Source organism: Impatiens glandulifera, chromosome 4, assembly GCF_907164915.1.
Source record: "Impatiens glandulifera chromosome 4, dImpGla2.1, whole genome shotgun sequence".
NCBI classification, from domain to species: Eukaryota; Viridiplantae; Streptophyta; class Magnoliopsida; order Ericales; family Balsaminaceae; genus Impatiens; species Impatiens glandulifera.
In genome coordinates, this window is record NC_061865.1 from 54,321,947 (window position 1) to 54,343,834 (window position 21,888).

The following is a 21,888-nucleotide window of genomic DNA, read 5'->3' on the forward strand; positions in this document are numbered from 1 at the left end:
CTTTTAAAATAATATTTTATTTTAAAAATAATATTGTCTGGCACACAAATCGAGGTTGAAACGCATCGAACCTCGAGCCATCCTGTAATATTCTTTGTATTGTCACGCGTCGTCAAGAAACGTGCTAAGCTGCGGGGAGCGATTCCTATGGGTTACAGATAATATTATTAATTATTATTTTCTATATTTACTTATATTATAAATCATATTATTTATTTTATATATAATTTTTATTTCAAATTTATTTTATTACAATTATTAATAATTAAATTAAGTATAATTTACGGTTTACATCATAACTAATTTTTTATATTTTAATTAAAATTACATTAATTATTAAATAATAACAATACAATCATTTGTAATAATAAATAATATTATTTATAATATAAATAATAATAATAATATTAAATTCATATTTATATAACTAAACTACATTCTTATAATATATATATTAAATACAAAATTATAAATCATATACAATTTATATCATTTACTTTCGTGGAGTGCGATTTACGGTGGTATTCTAAATGATGATAGATGTATGTGCAAAGGTCTTATCTTAATCTTAGTTAGTCAATATCGTTTATGCCTTAAGAGGTGGGGACAACACATCATCTTCTTCTACATTGTAAAGGTGTCGATGGTATTTGAAGTATTATTTAGAGTATTATTGGTACACATTAGGTTATGTTAGAAACCATTGATGTGTATGGGGAATCAAAGATTGAGGCAGTTAGATTTGTGGATATGAAACAATAGGGTTATACCCAATTATTTTTCTGATAGATAATTTAATTGAAGATAAATCATAAAACTTTCAACAATCTCAAATGACCGTTACGGATCATTCACAATATTATTACCCTAACATTATATGAGTTTCGTTGTGGGTAGTTGAAAATTTTAGTTGGAGAACTCATTAGTTGTCCTTTTGAAAGATTTTCACCCACATTAATTTTATAATATTGTATAATTTTTTTTTACAATTACAAATGTAATGATTTTTTTTTTATTGCTCAAACAACTATTTTTGTTTTTAAATATTTTTCTTATTAAGAAATTAATAATAATAATAATATTTTTTTATTCAAATTTTACTTCAAAACAAAATTAAAATTTTGACCCAAAAAGACAATTAAAATTAACAACCCATAAAGTAAAATCGGGCCCAAACTCCTCTTACAATAAAAACCCTAGTTCAAGTAATCAAGAGATCTCCTTCTTACATCTCGTCTCTCTTTCTTTGTTTCCTGAACATCTGCCGCCGCCAGTCGCATTTTCTCGTCAATGGTAAATTGTTAACTCTTTTCTTACCAGATCTATGAACTTAACATGTAATCTTGTCTCTATTTTCTTCATCATTCTCAGGCGCCGAAGAAGGAAAAAGCCCCGCCTCCATCTTCCAAACCCGCTAAATCTGGCGGTGGGAAGCAGAAGAAGAAGGTCTAATATTAGATGGGCGATTGTTCATATCTTATATCTTCAATGTATTGTCCCAATTTCTCAAATTTATGTTTTTGGTGAAAATTTTGCAGAAATGGAGCAAGGGTAAGCAAAAGGAGAAGGTGAACAACATGGTTTTGTTCGATAAGCCTACTTATGATAAGCTTCTTTCTGAAGCTCCTAAGTTCAAGCTCATTACCCCTTCCATTCTCTCTGATCGTCTCAGGGTATGCATCTCTTTGCTTTCTTTTTCTTTTTTGGTTGTTTGGTAGCTTAAAGATCCTTGCTTTTTATCTAGATCCATGTTATTGCTATTGTTCTTTGATTACCCACTTCAATATGATCCAATAATTGGTGTACATTTGATCTTGTACAACTTGTGATCTAACAATTGGGGGATCATAATCTAGCTATAGCTTCATTTGCCTAGCGAGAATTTTTGGGTTTTGGCATAACTTCATATTTGTTTCAATCAAGAATCAATCCAATACAGTTTCTGGCATAACCCAAATTTTCTGATAAATGCTTAGTTTTTTAATGAGTTAACATTCTTTGGCTATAGCTTCATTTGGAGATCATAATTTAGCTATAAGCTTCATTTTCCTAGTGAGAATCACTGGGTTCTGGCATAACTTTTGTTTCAAACAAGAATCGATCCAATACACTTCATTTGTGCTATAGCTTCATTTGTGGAAAAAACATTCTCTTGCTTCATTTGGCATAAATTTTCTGGAAAAAAACATAGTTTGTTAATGAGTTAGCATTCTCTTGCTATAGCTTCATTTGTGCATCATAATCTAGCTATAGTTTCATTTGTCTAGTGAGAATACTGGGTTCTGGCATAACTTCATATTTCTTTCAAACAAGAATCAATTCAATACAGTTCTGGCATAACTCAAATTTTCTGAAAAAAACTTAGTTATTTAATGAGTTAACATTCTCTGGCTGTTTTGGGGATGACAGGTTAATGGGTCTCTTGCAAGAAAGGCTATTAAAGAGCTAATGTCAAGAGGTTTGATTAGGATGGTTTCTGCACATTCCAGCCAGCAGATCTACACTAGAGCAACTAATACTTGATGGGTAGATTGGAGCAATTTTGTTCCTATTTGGGCTCTTCTGGTTTCTCTTATCTTCATAATGGATTCTGGTTCTTTTTATTAAGATTTTAATGGGTTTTGAAGTTCTTATTTTGATGGGGATGGATGTTTACTCCATTGTTATGCAAACCAACAACCATCACTTTATTTAAGGGTTTGTTTGTAGTTCATTTAAAACTACCAAATGTTTATGTGTTTGTTTGAGATTAGATTGAATCTGAGTTACATATTGGAGGCTCTTTGATGATCATATTAGTTTTCAAGTTCTCTGGTTTTAGTGAAAACTCATGGGCATATAATATAATCATATCATCGAATCCTTTTTTATGTTTGAAAGAATTGAATGTTTGTCAATTGGGCAGTGTTTTTAATGAAAATTATACAATATTTGGTTGAGGTTAATTTTTTGATCCAAAGTTTGATCTTGAAAATCTAGTTGAATGAAAATGAGTATAATTTGTAATTTTATTTTTACTCTAATAACCTTGAAGTTATCCTCTATTGAAGTGAATGATCGATTATTTTTGAAATTGTTAAAATTGAACTCAATGATTGAAAGTTTGAAACTACCTAGCCACTCATAAATGTGAAGTGGGTGAAATCTAATTCTTTCTCTTAAATATTAAATTTGTTTAATAAATATAAATATAAATAATAATAATAAAAAGTCTTGTTTTTTCTTTCTTTTTAAATAAAAATTTAGGCTAAACATTTATATTGTAAATTTTGTTTTGTTTTTGTCATTATTATTTTTTAAACAAAATTTAGGTATATTTGTATTATATAACAATGAGTTTTAGCCAATAAATAAAATCTATACATAAATTTAAACTCTTATTTTGCATGTTTTCCTCCAAAAATGTATTTTATATATTATTATTGTTTATATAGACATTTAACAAAAGAAAGAAGAGGAATTAGGAGAAAAAAAATTCAAACATATCTAAACACAATTCACTTTTTATATATAAAAAATGAAAATTGAAAATTTACTTAAATTATTATTTATAGATTATTTTTATTTATATAAAATTAATTATCTGAATTTATTTATTTTTCAATTTATAAATATAAATTAATTTTATTGATGTAAAATTATAAATTTACATAAATCAATCTAGTTAATCTCTTTCATAATCAAACTTTTTTAGAACTTAACATGCTTTGACTTTATCCTAAAATATGAATTTAGTTGTAAATTGTTATAAATTTAAAATTCTAATTTCAAGCATCCAACATGTTATATTTCATTATACTAAAATTGGATAGATTTCTATGCACCAGAAAGACACTTGGATGAAGAACAAACTATACCACATTCATTTGCTCCTTTGGGTAAGTATCAACATAGAAAAAAAAGATTTATAAATCAAAACTCAGACAAAAAGACCGAGAAAAAATGCACCATGTTGTTTAACAATAACCGAAAAAGGTGACCAGTAGATCCGAGCTATTTCGAGAATCTCGATAGTGGAGAATTGAGCCATGTTCATCAGCAATTGTGAGCACAACTAAGACACACCAAAATAGTGCTAACAAAGGGAACTTAATTCTCTATGAAGAAATATTAAAGAAATAAAGTTTGACACAAAAAGAATTAAAAATTAAAGTTCATGGCACATTTTATTAGCATTCTCAAGGTCAAACCATAATTGCAACTATTTCAAACATTGAGTTAAATACAAGATTATAATATCATATCAATATTATTATGTTCTTATATATCAAGTAAAATATATGGTTTTGCAAACTACTTTGTAAAAGTTTAATGGATTGAGATTTCTCGACCTTCATACATACATTACCACACACGGTTCACACGAACACAGATTGCGCCCGCCCTGGCCCTCGCGACCCTTTTACCAGCAAAACGTCTTCTTCTTCTTCTGCAGAATACAGTCATCAAAATTTTCAATAATCATGTGTTCATAACAACAATTACTTTCTTTTTCTCAATAACTCACCCTTAGCTTAGCCTCTTCTCGACTATCAATGTATGCAAGAAGCTCCTCTTGCCTCATCAATGCCTCGTGCAGAGCCTGTTTTTCCGATACATAAAACATCACTAATTACATAAAAAGGGATAGAATTTCATTTTGTTTAGTGTATTTGTAGAAATGACTCAAATTTCTTTATGTCAGTCACTATAAACAATTTATATATGCTCCTTAATCTCAAATTATTAACTAAAATATCAGTACAATAACAGAGTTAACCAAAATTTGAGGCATCGATGTATATTCAAGAAGCAAAATAAGTGAAATCCTAGAACTACCACAGGTAATTAATTATACTTATGAATAGTGAAATGTCTATGTCTCTTATCCCATTTCTTCATGTAAACCCTAATTTCTATCATCCATTTATAGTATCAATATTATTAAACTATTACATTTGCACATATAGAACATTTGAATGAATGATAAGATTGGATTGTACCTTTTTAGTAGATATTAACTCGGCTTCTAAAGCATCCACCCTACAAATAGCAGCGTTCAACAGTTCCTCTTTTTCGTAAGGCATTTCCGATGGCTTATCTTTGAGTGTATCAACCTTCACCTCAAGATCTCCCAATCGTTTAAGAACAGACGAGAGAAGTTCCGCCTCTATGAATGCTGGAATTGGAGAAGGAGGACGAGTCTCCTCCTTTCGTATAACTACCTCATCATTCAGGGATGGCGGTTGAATAATCTCTTCGTTAGTGTTACCTTTAATCCACGATATCTTCTTTCTTATGTGAATTGTCATCGAACAGAACATAGCAAACAAGGTCATGAAGAAGGTCATCAATAAAACTGAAATCCAAGCTCGCTGCTTCTCTTCTTGTGCCGCCTTCAAAGTTTTATTTTGACGATCCAGCTCTGTTTTATTACATATATATATATATATTAAAAGGAACCTTTAGATTTTCAACATATCTGACAAAATAAAGTCTTGTTTGATCTATTCATCAAATCATCATTTAAAATACTAAAATACCCTCTATTTTTACCCTTAATGTCTTTTTAATCCAATACTTATATTTTGAATAACCTACATCAATGTTATTTGAAATAAATACTTAGATATTATTATGAAGAGGAATCTTTAGATTTTCAACATAGTTGAGAAACTAAGCCCTTGTTTGATCTAGGCTATTTATCCGATCAAAATTCTACTCCCCAATCACGTCATTCAAATTATCAACCAAATTACTAAAATATCCTCTATTTAAAAAAATTAAATTATTCATTATATATTTATACTCCTAACCCAAATAACTTGGTTTTTGATAACCTACATCAATGTTATTTTAAAATAAATATTTAGTTATTCAAACAACCTAGATCAACAAGGCCTAAGTAAAGATTGGTATGCATGAGCTGACCTTTTGAAGCAAATGGACTCTGAGAGGATGGTTGCTTATTCCATACAGCATCAACAGTCTTATCGACCATTGGCACGTATTCGTCGTAACCATAACTACCAGCATAGCTTGTCTTCCCGATTACCTTAGCCTAGTTATTTCATGGAAGAATCTAACCCTTTGTAAGATAATGAGTACTGAAAAAATTGTTAAAACAAACTTGTTAACCAGTGAAACAAAATGAACCCACTTCTTCGCGAACAGGAGTCAACCGGAGATGAGAATAGGTCCTCGTTGCTTTTGGAGAAGCAATGTCTTCAGCTTCAGATCCTGATTCAGCAGTAGAAGTGTCGCTTCCTCTTATCTGCTTCAATATTAATTTAAACTGTAAGGATCTTTCTTAAGCTAAAAAAGATGAGAAATCCAGACAACATCCAAGACGCCATACCATTGGGTAACTAGGTTTGGCATAAGCAACCACCTTTCCCTCATTGTTTAGAACTTTAACCACTTGTCTATAACGACGTGCTTCACCACTTAGGACAATCTATCATAGAAAATCCAAGTAGAATATTTCAACAACCTTTTGAAAATAAATTATTGTAGAAGCAATATCTGTCAGATTTATAATGCAAGGTATTATCAAACTACTACGAAATAGAGATTGGAGTTTAGATCCGGAAAAATCAAAAGAATTGGATAATTAAGTTTAGTTATGTTAAAATTCAATGCTATCTGCTTTGTTTGGTTTCTATTAGGAATATACTGCCTTAGATCTGCAAATATGTCATAGTTCTTTGATGACAATATGTTTTCAATTAATTTGAAGGAAATTTATCAAAATCTATTCTATTTTTGTTGGAATTCTCATATCCATCACAAACCTTCATGATTTCAGGGTTTTTCCAAGGCCCTTTATCTGAACGAAGACAACCCCCTTCATCAGCGCACGTACAGACACCTCCAAGAAACTCCGGCAATTCACTACATAATTACAAACAGATCCTTAAGGTGTCATCTCCAAAACAGGAAAAAATATAGAATGATTTCTTCAGAAAGAGCTCAGAAAGCAAACTAAAAATTAAATCGTTACAGATGAACTAGATGGACACTAAGAGCTTGTTTGATGTAGTTTTTTTATGTAAGAAACCATAATTTTTTCTTTTTCGAAATTATCACGAAGACTCAAATTCATGACTTTGTAGACATGTCATGCAGCTCAACCACTGAGCTAAATAAACCATTCTTTTGGAATAAAAATGGTTTGATTGAATTATTTGGGTTAAATAACTGAAATATCCTAATTGATATTTTAAAATGCTCTAGAAAATAATGTAAGGATATATTAGTATTTTGTGGATAATTTGATTGATGTAGTGATAGATGATGGGCTAAGAGGGTATTTGGATCCACTTTGAATAACCCTTCATCAAACAAGGCCCAAGACTTTTACCTGGAATCAATTACCTCCAACAGCTTGGTATGGTACTTAGTCCCAAGAACCTAGATAGAAATTTACAAATGTGGATGGAGTTAAGCATTGTACAAAAAACTGTACACTTTGCACAGTTAAGATGTGAGAGATAAGGGGAAAATGCATGAAACTACGTGAATTTTGGTAGTCGTCTTGGGATCTAGAAAAGATTTAACCGCATTCCACAACAGCTTAAAACCGTGGCCAGCATTGATAACAAACATTTGATGAAGTGTCTGCATCCAACAAGACAAAAAAATGCTATATAAACCATTGTTTGGTCCAGTACAAGCTTAAAGAATACATAAAAAGGTTGAGAAAACTCAAATTGTTGTCAAGGAATAGAAAAATTACTTCAGGATAATTGTCACCATCGATTTTCTGAAGCCTCATAAGCAATTCACGTGCACTCTTAGAAAAGTTTTTCAAACCCTGGGGCATATAAGAAAAAGGAGGACAACCGAGTATATTTAAAATGACATTTTACACCAAAAAAAGGTATATGAATATGAGCTAAAAGCAGAGAACATACCACGCCCTGGACATCTAAGATAGTTGTACTCGAATCTATTTGCCTTTTTGCTGCAATAGTACAAGCTGGAAACTTCACTGTAAAGCTTCTCTCAAATTCTCGGACATGGTACTTTACATACCTATCAATCGTTGTGACTTGCATAAGTTTATTGGGATTCACTTGTCCTAGTCTTTCAATATAGACAGGTCTTCCCCCCTTATCCACGCCATGGTTACCATGAGGATAATACTTTAATACTTCATCAAGCTCATTGAATTCAAAATCCTGGTAAGTATACATTTGCGTTCATAACTAACACACCAAGGCATAGAAACATAACAAATACAAAATTCAAGGTGGTCACATGACAGTTACCTCTATGATAGTGTCCGTAGCAAAATCTTTCCTCCACTGAAGCATATCAGCCCACATATGCTTAGCCATCTCAAAATCAAACTTCCTTGCTTTCAAGAACCTGGCATTCAAACTCATTAGCATATAGTTCCAAAAACATTCAAAACAAAATCCAAGAACACATGGAATCTGATAGATTGTAAGAGTTAGGCCTTATTTTATCTTGGTTAATATTAATAACCAAGTGGTTGTTTACATGACATAAGTTAGAAATCAGGTTATATATTAGGGATATAGATAAAGAATGGAAGATTTATTTATTTATTTTAGAATAGGGAGTATTTTGGTTGATGATTGAATAGTGAGTTATATGAAATCAATCTTAAATAACTCACATCAAACAAATCCATAGATAGAATGTGAATGAGGGATGAATAACAGAAGAAAAATTTTTAAGTTAGAAACTTTTTAAAAAGTAAAATGTCAAGGACATAGCTGTCCCCATATGGAAACACTTATTGTTTATGTATATGGTTCCGTTTCCAAATACATAAAAGTTATGAACTAAATTAAGCCAAAGAAAGTGTAAGAAATTATTTGTGTTTCTGTATTAGAAAACAGATCCAGAAACAAGAAGTGTTTGCGAATGGGGAAACTACCTCAACATCATATGGTAGTCATCATGTTTGTCAGGCAATAATTCGTCCAATATCAATGCCTGGCGAAATGATTCAACAGCTTGTAGCTCCACTGCATCTCGAACGTCCTCTATAGACACAGAGCTAACCCGACCATCACTCTTCCTTCTACTGCTCTTCTTCTTTAGAGAATGCTTGAATTTGGTTGATGCATTTAAGGCTTTCTTCTTCAAAGAACCAATTCTTGTCCTCCTTTCATCCTCAGAGCACTCAAAGTCGGACTTTCTTTCTCTCCTCTCTTCATTACCAAAAGACCCTTCAAAGCCTAAGTAATAACAAAGGTGATGCAATCAGAAACTTAAATTAATATTGAGGTTGTGCTTTGAAAATGATAAGGTGGTTGTTAAACACTAAAGAAGCATAAAGATGAGAAACTCATCATCATCATAGTTCTTCAATTGGCTCCTGATTATATACATGAGGCAGAGGCACAAGAAAGGGGGCATAAATGTGTTTAAGATTATATTAGATGGAAATATAGACAAAATTTGCAAAATGGGCAACTTTTTGTGTTTCTACGGGTTTTAATGAAATTTCCTTAAAAAGAAAAATAGTTCCCCCAAACCAGGCAGGTTAATTATAACATAAGCACAGCCAATCCAATGTGTTTCAAACAATCAAAGATAATGTCCCGAACTAGAAATCGTGATATGCATTAGCATGGTAGAAGAAACACGACATCTAAATTGTTGAAGTATCATGGTTCATGGATACAGAAAATCCCAAAATCTGCACTAATTTGCCAGATTTCCTGTACCCTAAACAAATCTAAAATATGTACAAGATTCAATAATATAGCCTGAGTTGAAGCTATAATGCCTAAAAACACAAACTGAGTATTATATGTTGATAGACAGCAAAACTGGACATCCAATTCTTCTTTACAAGAACACAAATCTAGAATATGTACAAGATTCCATAATATGGCCCAAGTAAAAGCTATAATGCCTAAAAACACAAAACTGAGTATTAGTTGTTGATAGACAGCAAAATTGGGCATCCAATTCTTCTTTACAAGAACACAAATCTAGAATATATACAAGATTCAATAATATGGCCTGAGTAGAAGCTATAATACCTAGAAACACAAAACTGAATATTATATGTTGATTAACAGCAAAACTGGACACCCAATTCTTCTTTACAAGAACACAAATCTAGAATATATATACAAGATTCAATAATATGGCCTGAGTAGAAGTTATAATGCCTAAAAACACAAAACTGAGTATTATTTGTCCATAGATAAAGCAAAACTGGCATCCAATTCTTCTTTACAGGAACACAAATCTAGAATATATACAAGATTCAATAATATGGCCTGAGTAGAAGCTATAATGCCTAAAAACACAAAACTGAGTATTATTTGTTGATAGGCAAAGCAAAACTGAATCCAATTCTTCTTTACAAGAACAAACAAACAATCAAATGGAAAATAATTAAACAGAATACTAAAGAACTCACAAGGTCTCGCAAACCGATCGAGTGGACCAGACATTTTTTATCTGTTTATATCTAGACAATTGAACGAACACCTCAAACTTGACGGTCAATCGAGTAAAAACCTCGGATTATACAGCTTCAAATCCCTGTATGATGATCGAAAACGGTTATAGATCGAATCGAATAAGAATGAAGCCGAAATGGAGGAGAACTGAGAAATAAAGCATAAAAGCGTTTTTGCTTACCTGCAAAGAGAGCTGACGCGAATCACGAAGGTTGATCCAACGGCAATAAATGCATCGACAGCTTCTGAAGCTCTGAAACTTCCCCCTCTCTCTCTAGGCAGGCAACTTTAACGGCTCAGTCAAGCAATAATCGCTGCGTAATGTGTAAAAAGAGTAGAATAGTAGTAGCAGTAGCCGTCCGTATCGCCGGATTGGACGGATTTCAGAGAAATAAGAGAGAGAAAGAAGGAATATCTCGTTTGTAGAGATTTGAGAGAAGAAAAAGTAAAAGTTGAACTGCGATTTGCAGTCGAGACTAGAGAGAGATAGAGAGAGATGGTAGGTTCCACGTGGAAGGATATGCCGGCGGGGAACTCGCCGGCGCCGGCGGTAGGTTGATGAGGAGGAAAGAGAAAGAGAAAGTCTCCGGCCTGGCTGTAATTGAACAATGATTTTTGGTCTTTTACGTTAAAACAGATAAGTAAAATATTATTATAAATAATAAAATGTATTTTATATTCTCTCTTTTGTTTTTATTATAAGTTAAAAAGTTAAAACATTCCCCACTTTTAATTATTTGAATTCAAATATTTTTATTAACCCATTCAAATTTTTAATATTTTACATTTTTTTTTGAAAAAGTAAGATAATTAATTGTATTTCATATTTAAATATTATGAATGATTGTGATTTATTTGTAATCAATCAACCCCATAATCCTTTTTCTATATATATTTTGGTCAAATGTGAATTATTTGACATTAGTTTATAACTTGTTATCCAATTAATATTATTTTATTAATTTTATTGTTTAAAAATAATTATATTTGGAAATTTTAATAATTTATTATATATGTTTTTTACTGTTTTGAATAAATAATTTTAACTTTCAATAACATTAAATAATATTATTATTATTTCAAAATAATTGTTTAATTATTCAAATAATTTAGATCAAACAAGGCCTTAGTTTTTCTTTATTCATTCTCTTTCAATCATAGATTTATTTTATTAGTAAATATGGTTTGATGATAATTGTCCTATCACAAATTATATACTTTATAAGATTCTTAAATATTAAATGTTAAATATTTTACTAATTTTATGAAAACAAATAATTTTACCTAGAGTTAAGTTGAAGACAGTCCGGCTAAAAAAAATATCTATGATTTATGGGTAAAAACTTTAAAAAAATTTAATGGGTAAAAAATCTTATTTTAAGGTATCAAAAGTCACAAATTTAAAGGATTGTTTTAACTTCTCAAATAAAGTATAAAATATAGATTAAACTTTTCTAAAGAAAAAAATGTTCATTGAAGACATAAAAACATATTTAGTTAATTAAAATAATTAACTAGTTATGTTGAGATGATTACATTTGTACTTAATTCTTGTTGTGTGTTATATGTATTAATTATATATATATATATATATATATATATATATATATATATATATATATATATATATATAGTTTATTTTATGTTACATTGACTTACAAAATCGGTGCAATGTCGTTTTAGTTATAAAAAATCTAAAAAAGAGAATATTATATTGAATATTGATGATGATACCGATGATGCATGCCAAAAAAGAATATTATTATGTTGCCGACACCCAGTCTCACTTTAGTAAACAAATATTCCTATTTTCGAACTACTTTTCTATATTTGTTTATAATATATTTTAGGTTAGTTTGATTGAGTTTTTTTTGCTTTATATACTATAACATTTATTTTCAATCGACTTATTTACAGAAGATAATAAAATGAAACAAATGTATTTTATAGGTCTTATTTGGATTTGTGTTTTTTTTAAGTTTTAGTAGAAAAAAATGATAATGAATTTGAAAATGTAGATATTTTTTTAGTAAAATAACTTCAATACTGTGATTCATTAGGTGATGTCAGAGTTTTTAGGTAGTTGTTAAAAAGTTTGGATTGATGCGACTAATATGACAAACCTACATATTTGGGTTACCATCTCAATTATTTTTTGGTGGACTATCTCGAACTTTCAATGATCGTAGTCGTCCGATGTGTATCATTCATATTACTATTATTATGATGTTCCATGATATTCGTTCAAGAAAGACATTAGAATCGTAGTAGAGTCTGTCGAGGAGTTAATTTTTTTTTCCAAGTATTTACGAGTTCAATAACTTTTTAAGTAATGTCTTTTCTTATTTTTTATTTGTTATTTTCATAGCATGATTTTTCGTTGTGATTAATTAAACGACTTTTTCTATTTTTAATGTATATATATTTTAAAATAAAAAATAATATTTTAAAATATATAATATTTTAAAATATATAATATTTTAGTATTTTGATTAATAGATTGAATAATGTAATAAAAAAAAGTTGGGATTATATTTGATTAATTTAAATTATTTAAATAATTTATGTGAAAGTTGTGGAACAAAACTTTTAGGGTTAGTGTCAGAGTTCATGTTCTTAATAAGGTGATATATTTGAATTTTTTTTTTATAATTAATGATGATGAAAAAAGTCACCGAATTAAAACAAAGTCAAATTATAATAGATTTACAAACCAAAAGAAATATCAACATTAATTTAGAAGTTGTGAAAGAAAAAAAAAATGTTAGGTAAAATTGTCAAATAATTCATTGTATAAGGCTAATTGAATTTCGAACATTGTTTTTTAAATCTTATAATTTAGATTTCTTTATTGTTAAAGTTATAGAAAAACGAAGTTATTTTTAACGATTTTAAACGTTGTTAACTTATTATCTACTTAATATTTATAAATACATAAATAAAATATTAATATTACTAATTTAACTACTAAATTTTAGCGAATCTAGAATTTTGACTATCTAATTTCATAAATAAAATATTATTATCAATAATTGAACTATTGAATTTTAAATAATTGGTAGTCAAAATTCTCAATTCGCTAAAATTCGTTATTTAAATTATTGACATAAATATTTTATTTATTTATAAATGTCACTTAGTTAATAAATTAATAATGTTTAAAATCGTTAAGATAAAATTTCGTTTTATACCACTCTAACCAACACGCCCAAGGGTAAAGTTTGAGAGAAGTACAAAATTTCTACTTGTTCAACTGGGAGTTCAATTTGTTATATTTGGATCCTTCAAAGAAAATACTCTTTGTGGGTTAGATGAATCAATTCTAATTTTAGTAAGTCAATTATTATAAAAACATTCCTTTGGTCTAGTATTTTTTTTAAGAAAATTTAAGAAAGAATGTTAAAAGTTGGTTGAGTATAAAATTAGAAGTGAGAAAGACACATTATTTTGCCAATTTTTTTGGCATGAAATAACTTTATTGTGAGTTTAAAATGCATTATTAGTATTTTTTAGTTAATAGTGCTAATAGGCAAATATTTAGAATGACTATGAAAGTCTTTCCTACATGTTATCTTAGGAAATATATTTAGATCATTAATGTCAAGGAAGAAATATTTTTTACTAATTATATATATTGAAATTCCTAAAATCTCTCGCAACTCCATTTTTCACAAAATAAAATTGAAGTATTGCTAATAGAATTTGATTTGCTATTAACACTTTTCAAAGTATTCAAAAGTATTGTTGTTAGTAATTTATACAATTGAAAAATATGATGATTTTTAAATCAACTAATTAGAGATTTTCTTTAGAAAAACAAAAAGAATTGAAAACTAAAGAAGAGGGAAGAGGGAAAGAGAGTTATAAACAAAAGAAAAAAAATTAGGAAAAGGTGTGCAAATTAAAGTAAAAGATTGAATTCTTTTCTTATTTAAACAATTTATTATTCATACTTATCTTTAAATCAATCAAATGAATCACTCTATAATTAAAATATATATTTTTTAATTATTTTTTTATTAAATATTAATAACATGTCTTTTCAACACCTCAAATTTTCACAACTTATACTAATCAAATTAATTAAAATTATCTTAGAATTAGAAGCTATCATTCAAGAAATAAAGTGATGTTTATTTTTTTTAAGATAGATTTATTTTGAAAATGCTAACTTATTGACTTGTGCTTTATATCTAGGGAGGATAATACGGCATTCCGAGGTGGGGACGTATTTATCAACTCTCTCATTTTTACTTCAGATTTTTTTTACTATTTCCACCTCGTTCAGTTTTGAGAAATTCCCGCGGGCACTATTTATACCCTATTCTCTGTTAATAAAAAAAATTATATAATAAAATTATATAAACAATTTTTTTAATATAATATATATTGTAATATATTGAAAATTATATTATTATAAAGAAATAAACTTAAAACTATTATAAAATAGAACGAATAAATAAACATATCGATGATTTTATATATTTAATTGTGTTTATAGTGTTCGAGGCATAATTGGGATGAGATCGGGACAAATCGGGACAGAGAACACAAATATCATTGTGCCCTATCTCCGGTCAACTATCATTCAAACCGGAAAAAAAAACGCTTAAAACAGAGCCATTTGATTCGGTTACCGCGGACGGTACCATCATTATTTATATCTAATGAATCATTTCAAAATTCATTATGAAAGGCATTTATTGACATTAATCTATGGTAAAAAACATTGTGGGTCATTTACAATATTTTTAAATTGAAGATGGTACAATGACACAATGATAACTCATTTATTATGTCGAAATTTGTGACTATTAATCTTAACAAAGAATGCAAAATGCAAAAATATCTGTAACATTTCGGACGACTAGTTTTTTTTTTTTAGTTCATTTCATATGAGATTCAAATCTCATTCTAATAACTTGAATCCGCTCTATAATGATCAACTTTTTAATGTGGTTAAAAAATGGGGACAAATTCTCAATCTCTAAAGATTGAGCGTTAATTAAAACAAAAGTTAATTTGTTCCTTACAAAATGTTTTAAGATATCAAATAATTTGATTAACTTTCTTACTTTCAAAGAATAATTATACCATATTCAAATTATTTGAGAATGAGTCGTGTTAAATATGTCTAAAAAAACGTTTAAACATCTTTTTTAATACTCTTACATTGTGATCATTTAGATAAAGCTTAACTTAATAGAAGAATATTCCTAATAATTGGACCAACATTAAATATTGGATTCTTACATATACAGAGGGGGAAATTTTATTTATAATTTTATACAAATTTTGATTATCATATTTGTGTTTAAGAAATTTGGAGATTTATGAATGAGATATTATTCAAAATAGGTGGTACAATTTAAATGCTATTTTTGACGAGTAGAGATGACATTTAAAATATAAGATTTTTCTAAAAAATATACTTGTAACCCCGAAAATAACCCCTTTGGAGCAGGTTCCAGTAAAAAGCACGAGGTTTGAAAGTGTTCCACCTCGGTTTTAATGTCAGAAATTTTCTTTTAAAATAAAACATTATTTTTAAAAGATGTCACTAATTCCTGACAAATTTTTTTGAAATTAATTGAAAATAATTAATTTCAGGGTTCAAGTTTAAATAATTCGGGAATAATCAAATCATAGTTTGATTTTTAGAAAACCTTTAGTTTAAATTAATTAAACACAATTAATTTAAAAATTATTTATTTTAAAACAGAGTCACCAATTGATTTTTTTTATGAAAATCAATAAAAATTGGCATACGTATACAAACGTATTGACCAAAGTTTTCTATTAGTTTATAATTTGGTGATACTCGGGAAAGGGCTTTCGCGCTTCATTTTTCGTACCCGTTTTAAAAACGATATCTACTTATAAAGTTATCTTTTGAAAACCGGTTGTATTACGTTTTAGTTTTAACCGATTATTCTTCCGGTCTTAGTCATGCTTCTAGGTTTTAGTGTTATTTAAAATATTGAAACAACAATATTTAAAATGCTGGTACATATTGCGGATGATAACTAGGGTGGAAATACCTATCGGTTTTGGACTAGCCTGAGGCTAAGTTTCTTGGTCGAGGTGTATAAACCTCTCGGTCCGGGGCTAGTTCAGGGTTAGGTCCCCCGATCTTGGGCTAAGGAGATCTCGGTCCCAAGCTTGGGTTTCTCGATCCCAAGGTTAGAACACTTTGTCCTAAGGTTCGGGAGTCTCGGTCCCAAGGTTAGGACTCTCGGTCCTAAGATTAGGACTCTCGATCCTAAGGTTTGGGATTTCTGGTCCTAGGGTTAGGATTCTCGGTCCTAGGGTTTGAGAGTCTCAGTCCTAGGGTCGGACCTCTTAGTCCTAAGTGAAAATCGTTGGTCGGATTTCTCGGTCCTAACTCAAGAACATCGGTCGGCCCACTCGATCCTAGGTCGATTTTCTCCGTCCTAGATTTCGGTCTAGACCGAGGATACTCGATCCTAGGCTAACAAGCCTCGGTCCTCAAGAACACAAAAGTGTAGGTTTTTAAATTCATTTTTTAGCTTCGATTATTTGATCTAAGAGCTTGGGTAACTTTATAAGCTCTCAGAACATGTTAATCACCATCTCAAGGTATGAATCGACCTAAATGATGATTAATTTATTCAAAACAATTTGTGATCAAAATTTGGGTTTTTTAATTTAAAAGTTGTTTTGAAGTGAAATGAGCTAACCAATAGTTTCCTTATATCACATATACTTGATTGGTACCAAAACAAGAACACTAGCGGTTTGTTTTGACCAATTCAATAACTCAAAAAAATCATTTTATTTTGCAAATTTTGATTTTGATGAAATATGATCGGGATGGATCAAATATAATCCAAATAGTTACCCCACATGTTTACAATCATGTTGGGAAACTTTTTGTGCTGTGATTCGAACGAATTAACCCAATAACAACAAACCCATTTTTTTCATTTTTGAAATTCAAATTTAGATTGATCAGTTCTATCATATCCAGATAGTTTATAAATAATATAGGGATGATTTTTCAACCATAAAATACCATAAACAACAAGAATACAAGTTTATGCAATTTGAAATATAAAAATTTCAAATTCAAACTGTAAATATGATTTAGAGGTACGTTGATTGGAACCTTACTAAGTATTGAATAACACTCCTTGATCCTTAGGGAAGTTTTCTGGATGCAAAAATCCAAGCTTTAAGGCCTTAAATAGAAAATTCGAAAAATCCGAAGCTTTAAAGCTTTAATGGTAAATTTTGATTTTCTTTGATTTAAGGGTTGTCTGTTCGTTCATTTGTTTCAGAATGGCTTGAGAGAGCTATTAATAGCATCCCCAAGTCGGTTGGAGAAGCCAAGTGGGCTGAATTAGTCAAAAGACATTAATGATTTTGTAACTGTTCTTGGCTTGTAGTCGCTGGAATAGGCAATGACGAAGCCTACTCTTGTAGGGAGAATGATCACCATCGTAGGGTGATTATTCTGGGATTTAAATGAGCTGATTTGGTGGACCAACGAGGGAGTTCCAAAATCAACACGAATCTTCAAGTCTATCCACACGGCGTCGCGATGAGGAAGACGACTAGAGGCCAAAACGACGTTGTTTTAGGTGCTTTTGGGTGTTTCGTTTAGCGTCGTTGGCGTTTGGGCATTTTTGACTAACGAGGTTGATGTCCGTTAATTGATTTAGTGCTTCTCGGTGCGCGCTTCCTTCTGCTACAACAGGCTACGCGAAGCGCTCTGACGCGTTGGATGAAGACCGTGCGTTCATCAAATGGATGCAATTCTTAAGGGTTTATTTGAAATTGATTTTTTCCCACCATTTTGGCTTTATTTTTGATATTTTTAAATACATAAAATATTAAAATAAATATGAAAATAATTTACCAATTTATTTCAATTTTTAGGATTTAAATAAATAATTATTTTTAGATGAATTGGATACAAAATTCATTCTAAATTATTTATTTATGTTCCTTATTTTCTAAAATTATTTTGAGATAATATGGGTACAATGGGAAATTTGAGGAGATGACCCTAAAAAATGTGTGAAATGCGGAAAGTGCAGAGGATAAAAAAAAAGCGTTGGTGACCCCTTTTACTGTTTTTGGACGAAAATGCCCTAGTTGTATCACGCAACCTGAGGTTGCGTGACGCAATTTTTTATTTTTTTACTTTTCAAAAAATTTAATTATAGATTTTTTTTGGACGAAAATGCCCCAGTTGCGTCACGCAATCGCGTCACACAACTCCAGTTGCGTTACGCAATCGCGAGACGAAAAAAATAAAAATAAAATAAAATTCGGTTGCGTCACGCAACTGGAGTTGCGTTACGCAAGGGTACAATTGTCATTAAAAAAAAAGGTCATCGACACTATTTAAATTATGCACTCACACAATCGGTTATTTCCCATATCAGTGGGGTCATTTTTTCAAATTTCCCGGTACAATATTTATCCTATATAATTTAATTTTTTATTTTGGCCTTAATTCTTAATTAGTTTGATTAATTAGTACAATAATTAATTTTAATTAATTGTTTTAAATAGATTTTGGCCATGAAGTTAATTATTTCGATCTTATTTATTTAAAAATAATTCAAAATAATTATTTTAATATTATAAATTGAGATGTAGATTTTTAATGTTTACCATACTAATTTTTATTAATTTTGGGTTTATACTATTTATTAATTTATTTTATATTAATTAAGTTATTATTTTTAAGGGCTAATTGCTATTTGAGACTCAAATTTGTGCTGTTTTTATGAAAACTCTCTCACTATTACAATTTTAATCATTTAAGATTTTCTCACAAACAAATAAACACGACTCTTTAATCACATTTGTAAAAATAAAATAGCAATTTATTATTATTATTATTATTATTATTATTATTATTATTATTTTCACATATTACACATTTTTAAAGCATTCAAACATTTTTTAAAAGATATTCAATTTAAAACACAAATACTTTTTATAAAGGCTTAAAGTTATGTGATTATTTATATTAATTTTTTTGAAAATAAATACAAAATATATCTCTATTCAAATTTCTCATTTTTTTCTTATATTACATATTTTTAGTCACCCAAACCAACTTCGATAAATTACAAGACGTAAATCACGAAAATACGGTCGATTGGTACAACGACACGATAGGCACAGGCAAAAAGGCACGAACGACACAATATTGTCCTGCACCGTAAGTCATCAAATCGACATCGGAATTGCCATTAATCAAAGGAAGCGCCATTGGCACAAGCGGCACAACACGATCGGCACAGACGGCACGGGACGATCGACACGGGCATCCCGGTATTATCTTGTGCCGTTCATTAATTAGTCCAGGGTTTCTTGTACATTTGTAAGCGCCGTTAGATTTTGCCCTCGATTGCGTTTTACTTTTGATCATCTCTTAGGGTTTTTGCAATTAATTTGTTTTATTACTCTGTCTCTGCCATTATGGGGAAGGGGAAGAACAAAAGTAATAAATCAAAAGAAGTTAGGGATTTTGTGCTGGAATGAATTAAGGAAGCAACAGTTAAAGAATTTGAAAGAATTTCTAAAGAAGTTATCAAAGAACAGCAGAATACCAACACAATTAAGCAATCTGCTCCAACTACTACTGGGAATTTTTTTATTGAAAATAATGTAGGAAAACAAGAGGATAATGAAGGAGCTTGGAAGATAAGCTATAATGAAAGAGCTAATCTATTTGGACTCAAGAATCAGATTACAAAACTCCTTATGCATACCAAAAGGGGAGAAATTGTCATCAATAAGGAGAAAACACAACATATTACAATTCAACTCAACACCCACTATCTTCAAAACTGGAAACTGTTGAAAAAAGAAGAATATAAAGAAATTGTTCAATGGTCAGTTGCTACTATAAAATAACTAATGAAGGTTCCCAAATCTAAGTCATATATACTATCAGGAGTAACTCGACATGGAAAACTAATGAAGTCTGGAAGAACAACAATGCAAAAAAGTCAGAAGACCATTCTTATAAAGGGAAAATATACTTGGGCAATACACAGACAAAAGTGGAGATACTGAATTCTCCATTTTATTTTAAATTGCCTACTGAAGTAGAGAAAAATTGTATAAAGGAATGAGAAAATGTAGTTGTGGAAAACTACATAGGAAAAAACAGAGTATCCATCCCAATTACTAAAGATGCACTGTTGAAACAATGGGAATGAAAATGGATGAAGAAGATTTCAGCAAATATCCATGATTTATATTTCTTTAAATTCAAGAAGGGATCTAATCTAGAGAAAATTCTAAAAAAATAAGCATACATATATATGATCCAATTGTATGAAGTTAGAAAAATGGTCCAAAGACTTGAACCTATTAAGTAAGCCAAAAGAAACTGCACTGGTTCAAGCTCTGGAATATACCTGCACATATGTACAACTCTGAAGCCCTTAGTCATTTTGCAGGTTTATTGGATAGACCATTATACATGGATCCAATTACTGAAGGAGGAGAGCACCTAACATTTGCTAGAATTAGTATTGATGTGCATCCTAAAAGCACACTGCCGAAAAGTATGACAGTTGTAGACAGAAAAGGAAAACCTACTGTTATGGAAATCACTTATGAGTGAAGGCTAGACAGATGCTCTTTCTGCAATACTTTCTAAGATGCAAGCCCAAAATGTGATTTGGTTAAGGAAAAAAATCAGAAAATTCATAATGGTCAGAAAGTAAAGATGCAGGAAAACGATACAAATGTGCATATTTTTAAAGAACAAAATGTGGTTAAAGAACAAGAAACAGAAGATAAAGAAAATTATGTACAAGAAGAAAGCAATATGAAGAAGGAGGCGGATCCTCAACCAAATCATGTTGAAGAGATAGTTAATGATTCTCAATCAAATCAAGTTGAAGTGGTTGCTGATGAAAACAGAGAGAAAGATACTCAGGTTAATCAAGAGGAAGAAGAGAATGCCAATGTTGATACAGAAGAATCTAAAGTTGTTGAGGATTCCAAAGATGAAGCTGAAGGAATTAAAGACAATGATCTCGAAATTCAAATTCAGAACAACAAGGTGAAGAGCTCAGAAATTCTGAAGAATAATTCTTTCTATCAAATCAGAACAAGTTCATATAAAGAAAAAAAATCAAAATGAGAATATGCAGTATTCATCAATCTCTTCAGTTCATCCCCCGTTCATTGCAAGAGGAAACGGAAGGGAAAGAGGAAGGACAAGGGGAAGAGGAAGACAATATGTTGAAACATCTGGTTGGTATGGAAATAAAAATCCCGATTGGGATAATTAGGATTTGATACAGTTTGTAATCTTTGTTGTAATCTCTATTTCTTGTTTGTTTGATTGCTACTAATCAGGTTCTTTAGGGTCGTTTGATTATCATCTTATAATCCTATATAAGACTTGCCTAGTTTTGATTTTTGACCCTCCCACTTTTGGGATTTTAAT

General features: G+C 30.0%; 2 protein-coding genes across 4 annotated transcripts; one reads left to right on the plus strand and one right to left on the minus strand.

Annotated features, from left to right (window-relative positions):
• Positions 1 to 1,353: 1,353 nt before the first annotated feature.
• On the plus strand, positions 1,354 to 2,793 carry LOC124935411 (40S ribosomal protein S25-2-like; the record flags this gene model as incomplete). Its single annotated transcript, XM_047475845.1, has 3 exons — positions 1,354 to 1,446; positions 1,539 to 1,673; positions 2,410 to 2,793. Coding segments are annotated over 3 exons (342 nt in total), but the record flags the coding sequence as incomplete, so codon positions are not given.
• A 1,347-nt stretch (positions 2,794 to 4,140) lies between these two features.
• Positions 4,141 to 11,043, minus strand: LOC124937093 (phosphatidylinositol/phosphatidylcholine transfer protein SFH6-like). 3 transcript variants are annotated; one of them, XM_047477606.1, is made up of 15 exons: positions 10,618 to 11,043; positions 10,394 to 10,518; positions 8,891 to 9,194; positions 8,253 to 8,352; positions 7,896 to 8,162; positions 7,718 to 7,795; positions 7,498 to 7,599; positions 7,343 to 7,392; positions 6,774 to 6,873; positions 6,338 to 6,436; positions 6,140 to 6,253; positions 5,911 to 6,040; positions 4,983 to 5,404; positions 4,508 to 4,582; positions 4,141 to 4,429 (listed from the first exon to the last, which is right to left on the minus strand). In XM_047477606.1, the coding sequence occupies exons 2-15, from the start codon at positions 10,425 to 10,427 to the stop codon at positions 4,403 to 4,405; spliced, it is 1,902 nt and encodes a 633-aa protein (XP_047333562.1). In that variant the 5' UTR covers positions 10,428 to 10,518; positions 10,618 to 11,043; the 3' UTR covers positions 4,141 to 4,402. The 3 variants fall into 3 exon arrangements, with proteins under 3 accessions (XP_047333562.1, XP_047333563.1, XP_047333561.1); XM_047477607.1 differs by having other exon boundaries at positions 4,141 to 4,426; positions 6,140 to 6,256; XM_047477605.1 differs by having other exon boundaries at positions 6,140 to 6,256.
• Between the last annotated feature and the right edge of the window lie 10,845 nt (positions 11,044 to 21,888).